General features: G+C 35.8%; 1 protein-coding gene across 2 annotated transcripts; it reads left to right on the top strand.

Annotated features, from left to right (window-relative positions):
* Nucleotides 1-807: 807 nt before the first annotated feature.
* Nucleotides 808-6,861, top strand: amn1 (antagonist of mitotic exit network 1 homolog (S. cerevisiae)). 2 transcript variants are annotated; one of them, XM_022672269.2, is made up of 7 exons: nucleotides 808-1,083; nucleotides 2,669-2,801; nucleotides 2,932-3,061; nucleotides 3,268-3,485; nucleotides 5,595-5,651; nucleotides 6,113-6,266; nucleotides 6,360-6,861. In XM_022672269.2, the coding sequence occupies exons 1-7, from the start codon at nucleotides 1,055-1,057 to the stop codon at nucleotides 6,431-6,433; spliced, it is 795 nt and encodes a 264-aa protein (XP_022527990.2). In that variant the 5' UTR covers nucleotides 808-1,054; the 3' UTR covers nucleotides 6,434-6,861. The 2 variants fall into 2 exon arrangements, with proteins under 2 accessions (XP_022527990.2, XP_007246654.3); XM_007246592.3 differs by having other exon boundaries at nucleotides 810-1,083; nucleotides 6,155-6,266.
* Nucleotides 6,862-7,517: the final 656 nt, after the last annotated feature.

The raw sequence follows: 7,517 nt of genomic DNA, 5'->3' as shown, positions 1-7,517 counted from the left end.
TCATGAGGTTCTTGCTAGAGTCGTGTTGAGGTCATGTCATCCTGATTGTTCAGTGTAAGGTCGATTAAGATTGAAAGTTTTAGTCAGTCTGTTGTGTCCTGGTGTTCAGATAAATTCATAAGTCTTGAGACTTGGCTCATGCAAATAGTGATGTAAACAATGTCAACAACCAATAGGAAAGCTACGGGAAGCCGCAATTTTAAGTGACTATTTACAAACGATTTTAAAAAGAACACATTTTACAGTTAAAATGCCTTATATTTTTCTTACTTTAATATGTACAGTTTTTTAAACACATTATATCGTCCTATTGTGTCTTATTGTGCAGTGTTATTTTTGATACAAACAAGTTTAAATAAATACATCTTTTGCAAGAATGATGTTTTTATTGCATTAATTATATCTAAAACAAAGTTAAAAGTATAGAAGTAAAACTGATTCTTTGCTATACAAGGTTGTAGCAAAATAAGAGGGGGGAGGGCTTAAAAAATATTAAGAACTAACAGTGTGACAGAAAAATAATCTTGTGAGTCTCTGATAAATCACAGTATTGATATACACATATTTGTAATATATAATATGTATTGTATGTAAACTCCAGAAAGAATTAGTTGCAGTCTTGCAGATAGTGACCCCCCCAGTCTTTGTAAAATCTTATCCTGTGAATATAGTCTGTAGATAAAAAAAGTCTGTGGCTAGTCTTTAGATGTGAGATGGTGTCAGACTTTAGTCTTAAGACTTTCTTTTTAAAGTGGTGTAGTGTATGGACAGCGTATTTCCCTTCTACCGACTCTTATTTTGAAATCGGTGGACACACGGGAACTTTTATTGTGCGCACCACGATGTAAACAATGTTAGCGGGTGTAAATAAACCGACTGGAACTAGAGGTGCTACGTGATGTATACTGTTTAAAAGATACAGATAATTGTTGGAGGAAATTCAGCAGTGTCAGACACTCTGTCCCCTGTCTGCACCGCTAGCTCTAAGTGTTTCTGTAGCTGCTGAGTTGTTGAGTTGTAGAAGCGTGAGCAGCGTCTGCTGCTGTGAGGAGCGATGGCAGCCGTGGACTCCCTGATGAACCTGTGAGTAGCTGTATCTGTAGCTAGAGTAATTCGCTCTTGCTGAGGGGGAATTACACAGCAGGCTGTCTCAGTTCACCAAAAGATAGCCTAAGAGTACAGCTCAGGACTGTACACTAGCAATAGCCTTAAAATAGCTTTATTTTTATAGAATAGACTTGACTATTCTATTGATTAAATTGATTAATAAGTGCGTAAATAATGTATTCATAAATAAATACATTTATCAATACATTTCGTCATAAAAAGGACACAATTATATCAGGACTCTGTTTTCATATTTCCATGATTGGACCTTTATTTGGGCCTGTTTCTACATTTCTGCGTTTATTAATGTATTTATATATTTATTGGTTGTATTTCTGCATTTATTTATTTATTTACTTCAACATTTTATTTATTCATTTCGACATTACTTAATGTATTTATTTACATATAACTATATTTCTTCATTTATTAATTTCTGTATTTCTGTACTTATATGTTAATTAGGTAGGTGGTCCTACCCTCGCGCTAAAGCAGGATTGGTAAATAAGCTGCATTAGTTTTGGCTCTACTCCTCCTGCCTGGAGCAGCGACATAAAGCCTTGCTAGTTATTAGGGCTGTGTGATACTGCAAAATTTAGTATCGATCCAATACCAAGTAATTACTGGGCCAGTATACTGGGCAGATACTGATACCAATACTTTTTACTACTACCATCTCCTCTCCTTTGTAGGAGAGAGCAATGTATCATCATTTATTAACTTGAATTAAAACTTGAGTTGTCATGATTATTTTATTTATTTGTAAGTTTATCTTTAATTAATCATGAACACGGAACAAAGTTTTCAGGCAAATAAAAATACTTTTATCAGGTAACTCAGTAACATTTATAGAAAATTTAAACCTTAAATTTACCTTTTGGGGTGGTAATCTGCATTTACAATTAACAAACGCAAAACTCAAGAAAAGGGAAGGGGCTAATTGAGCATGAGTAAAGTGAGGGAAGAGCGGTTTTGTACGGCCAGTCGGTCACTCTGTAAATGCCTGAAGTTGTACTGAAGATGAACTGAAACTTAAGAATCAGTCCCATAAGACAAGTATCGAGGATTGGTGAACATTGTTCATGATGTTCAGCAGCTTGCTGAGGGCACTCCTCTCTGCCAGAACCAGCTTTCCTCACCAGCCTGTCGAGTCGTCCAGCATGCCTCTTGCTGATGCTGCCTCCCCTTGTATTTGTCTGATGTGTACAGGGTGAACAGGACTGGAGAGAGAATGGTTAACATACAAATGCAGAAATACAGAAATAGATAAATGGAGAAATATGGTAATACATAAATAAATACAAAAAATGCAGAAATGCAAAAACAGCCCCAAATAAAGGTTCCTTCATGGAAATATGTGTGTAATGTTTCATGACAAAATGTATTTATAAATGTATTTATTTATCTATACAATTGTTCATGCATTTATTTATATATGTATTTATTAATTTATACTTATGTAATTTTTTGTACTCCATAACGTTGTGATAAAACAGTGCATGGTAAAAATACACCTAAACAAAAACATTCCCAACTGAACTGAGACCCAATCTGTCCACAGGAGCGCTGTCAGTGTGGCCCAGAATGCCGAGCAGTACAGAGACTGTATTAGAACACTACCATGCAGCGCCAAGGACAAGCTGGTCAGAATAATGACAGCTCAGGGCACAGTCACTGATTCCAACATAGACCAGGTAGGCTGGCCACTCTGTAGAACTGTGGTGCCCATATATTATTCGGATTTACCATTTAATTTAAAAACATTCATTTTTCCATAGCCGTATCTCCAGCTTCTCCTCTGAAGCTGCTGCTGTGTGTTTGCAGGTGCTTCATCCTGGAATCCGCACACTGGAGCTGCAGAACTGCAACATCTCAGACTCTGCACTTAGGAAAATCCACTGTCCACAACTGAGGACAATATTACTCACAAGATGTGTGCACATCACATCAGAAGGTCAGTCATATTACCCAATGTCCTCTAATGAAATGCAGAATTACAGTGTTTACTTCTGTTTACTTATTTTTTAAACCGTATGAGCAGTTTACCGGAAGGGATTAAGTCTAAAGCCTAGTCATAGACTCTCTTTTTTTCTCCATCCAAAATGCTGTTTAGTCCAAAACTAGGCTTTTGGAAAAGTAGTAATGTTATATTTGCTCTAGGTTTGGAGGACCTGGCATCCCACTGCCCATGTCTTCAAGTGGTTGATCTCACTGGATGTACAGCAGTCACTGATCAAGGAGTACAGGCTCTGGCCCGAAGCTGCAAGTGGCTAGAGGTCCTTTCGCTGATGGAATGCACCAGGATCACTGATGTGGCCTTGACTGAACTAGGGGCCAACTGCAGGTTTCTGTACAGCATCTATTTTGGTGGGACAAATGTAAGTAACCCAAGTAATAAGGTGACTTAAGACTGACTGGTGAAGAGTAACTGTTTATTATACTTTGGGTTGATTGACAAATATCTTTCAGTTATGATTACTTATCTTAGTATCTATAATTACATAATCATTGTGTGAAACCTTGTATTTTATATGCATTAACCAATACTCACATTATATTTGATCATTTTTACTCACAGTGTATTTTACACGCAATTATATAGAAGATTAACCAATAATCACAATATATTCTTTACATATATAGTAAAACATTGTTTGATCAGGCATGTGACTAACACAGACTCTATTATATGACAAATTAACCCACATGATACATTTACTAACACATAGGATTTATTATATGGCGGACTAACCACGCGTTACTAACACATTAACATATAACATATGAGATGTAGCTCAGGCTTGAAGTATTTTGTTTACTGCATGACCCTAACTAACGGTCATCAACTCGACTGGTACGCTCGGTACGAGGCTAAATTGCTACAGAAGAGGCTCTTAGATCAAAGTGGCCTTTTGGTGAGTGAGTGCCTCCCTAAAAACCTCTGCTTCAAAGCGGGGGTGACGCACACACACAGATAGTGCCACGATGTTCCATCCTGGAAGAACACAGTCAAGGTCAAACACTAGTGGTCCAGTCAGACACGTGAAACTTGAGTACTAACACGTGAAATTACGCATGCTAACATGAGATGATTTTAGCAACGCCTCATCAACAGGTTTCACGTCATTTGGGGTATAAAACATGGAGTCAGATCAGAGGGGGGTCAGAACTTATGCTGGGACGGCTGTTAGACGGTCTTTCATGTGTTAGTTCTCCTGAATATTCAGTACTTTATAATAAATACTTGGTTTGCTTTCAACTTCACTCCACCTGTCTGACTCTCTCTATCAAACAAACACGCAGGGGAGTTGTACCCTGGACGAGAGGTGGGGGTAGCCCACCTTTCATTTTCTTTTCTACAACACTGGTTAAGACAAAGGGCAGCGTAGCTCAGTGCTTATACTGTTTTAATGTTAAATGGGATGGAAATGTAGTGTAAATACCTACAAAGTTATTTACTTACTTCCCACACATTGGGGTTTTTATGTAATTAAGTTTCTTTCTACTGAAATAAATAACCATGCTTCTCTTAAATGTATGACTTTCAGTGTGCTCTGTTTGTTAGTGGAAACATGTACAAGAAATGTGGGTCCAGGGGCAGAGATCTTTGATATTTTTGTCAGGCAGAGTGCTCAGAGCGAGGATTTTTTTTTTTGTGCACTAGAGGTCTGTACTTTCGCAGGATTGTTATTGGCAGGGGTGGGAGTTTTATCAATCCAGGCGATGCAGCAGCGAGACCACATATACATGTAGAAAAATCCCGCAATTTAATAAACAGTCTAGAAAATTGTTATAATCACGCAATGATTTCAATGCATAATGAACAGAAGGAAAACCACTAATCAATTTAAGAATCCACCTCTACTACAAGATTTTTGATCTGGATGCAATCAATGCTTCAGTTCTGATCAATACATTAAGCACTGAGAGTAATGTAATTTAAAAACAAACTTCATGAGTATAACAGACTCAAGGAAATCTGCAAAGAAAAAAAGGAAACAGTTTTAAGTTAATAGAAAATGCATCAACAAAAAACTATAAAGATATTACTGATAAATATCAAAGCGGAGGATGGACTGACAGACACACACACACACACACAGCGGGCGGAAATGGTACTAAGACAAGTGGTAAAGGGCAGGAGCTGATTTAAAAAAAAACAGTCCCATGCAGACCTTTATTGTGCACACCCATGATTTAAAGAGTGTAAGTGGGTGTAAACAAACCAACTTGAACTAGAGTAGCTACACACTTTACATAGCAAACCTTAAAACAACTAGTTACAAGCCAGCTTTGGTGATTTGTCATTGAATGGCCTAGCTTATAATTAATTATTATTATTATTATTATTATTATTATTATTATTATTATTAATTTATTTTATTTTCTTTACATTTTTGGGATTTTTTGTTGTAAAAAATAGTGTTGTACTTTGTGTATGTGTTCTTTAATTGCGTTTTAACACTTGATTTAAAATGCTTTTACAGGTCACTGATGAGGGTGTTCTAGGTCTTGCAACTGGAGTTTGCAGCCAAAGCTTAAAGGTATTATGTGTATTATTTTGTTAATCAGTAATTCATTTCATTTGAATTTAATATTTTGTAATTATTGTAACACATGCTGATCTTAGGCAAATTTAGTTCTTGGGTACTTTTTTAGTACCTGTGATTGCATTAATAATATTTTGATGTGAAAACATCATTTGAACATTTGAAAACAGTGTTTGAAACGACACAATCAGCAATGATCTCACTGCCTGGAAAGAATACAAGGTCCTCTGTAAAGCTCGTCTTACATTGTTTCGACAGCTTTGTTTGAATCAGCTGTGGATTAATCAAATTAATTAATTAATACAAGATTGTGTCTGGTATTCTGTTAGTTCTGTTCTGTATTCTGTTAAGTTTTCTTCTTGAAGCTAGGATTGAACTGCCTGCTGTTTTAACATAGCAGTATTTTACTAACATAACAAACTGAATCATGTAATATATTTTTCAAATAATTTTAGAGAAAGTGTACAAATATTCTGAACCGCATTTTCCTCAAAAAGGAATTGCAGATGGTACGATGCCGTAACCTTACGGACAAGGCTGTGGCTGTTATTCTGTCAAACTGTGCAAATATTAGGACCTTCAACTTCCATGGATGCCCACTTATTACAGGTGATTGTCAAGATTTCTGACCATCTAATGAAAACTGTATTTTTCTTATGAAGAAATGTCACAAAATGATTGAATGTTTTGGCTTTTTTTTAGACAAATCAAGGGAGGCACTTCATAATCTTATTGGTCCAAATAAGATCCAGCATGTCTCTTGGACTGTGTACTGAGAAGGAGCTTCATTTCTGTTTTGAACCATTTCCACCAAAAACCATTCCACATATCTGTGTAATTAAAGATACAAACTATATGTGACAATTCTGAGAGAGAAAAAACAAGTCTAAATAATTCCTGGATGGAATAATTAAAAGTAAAGAAGAGGATCTAAAATATCGTAAGAGTTTGGAAGAAAAACATGTTATGTAAATCCTCTAATTTGGGTGATGTAAATATGCATACTCTTTATTTAACATACATAACACTACATTTTTGTGTATTTATTTACTCAAAGTGCGTATTGACTACATAAATAACATATATGTTTTAAAATTACTGTATTTCTGCTGAATCTTATATTTAAGTTATGAGAAAAACATTCAGATAAGATCTTTGTTTCAAATATGTTTTTGTTCAAAATTAATTAAAGAACATTCCCATTTGTTTGACTTCTTTGTTCTTTAGGACATTATTGTGCAGTTTACTTTTCATAGTTTCACACTATTGTTACTAATCAAGCCAACTCTACAGACAGAGACTGCCTCAGACAAGGAAGAGCAAGAGTTACCTCTGTTCCACAGTAAAAAAATTCATTGTAAACTCATCATTCATTCACCAGCCTCAGAAACTGCAGGTTTACAGAATAATGCTTCACAGAGGTTTTTATTTTTTGGTTTGATTAAACCCATTTGGATATCCGGCTTTAAGGTAACAGTTTAAAACATAATCAACAGCTTAATTCATATAACCAAAACATTAATCCATAGATAATGTGTGCTTGTCTCATTCAAGCAGATGATCTCAGGGGATTTTATGACCCACGAGTTAACTCAGGGTCAGGGGACTTTTGGCTGTTCTCAGGCCAGTAAAACCGCAACCTTGAAACATTCGGCTGAACAGAGCACAAGTCATACTTACATATTTTCTGGACTTTGAGCTCCATATAATGATGAACCAAAATCTTGCAATAAATATTACATAATAATCCATAATTATTTTGTAATAATTCATATACATCTAAAGCATGCATTAATTAGTAAATCAATACGAGGGCTCAGAGTGCAGGAGCAGATTTTGCGGAAGCACCAGCATCGACGT

The sequence above is a fragment of the Astyanax mexicanus genome, chromosome 2 (assembly GCF_023375975.1).
Source record: "Astyanax mexicanus isolate ESR-SI-001 chromosome 2, AstMex3_surface, whole genome shotgun sequence".
Taxonomy (NCBI): domain Eukaryota; kingdom Metazoa; phylum Chordata; class Actinopteri; order Characiformes; family Acestrorhamphidae; genus Astyanax; species Astyanax mexicanus.
The sequence above is the reverse complement of the archived record's forward strand: the minus strand, read 5'-3'. Positions and strand labels throughout refer to the sequence as shown.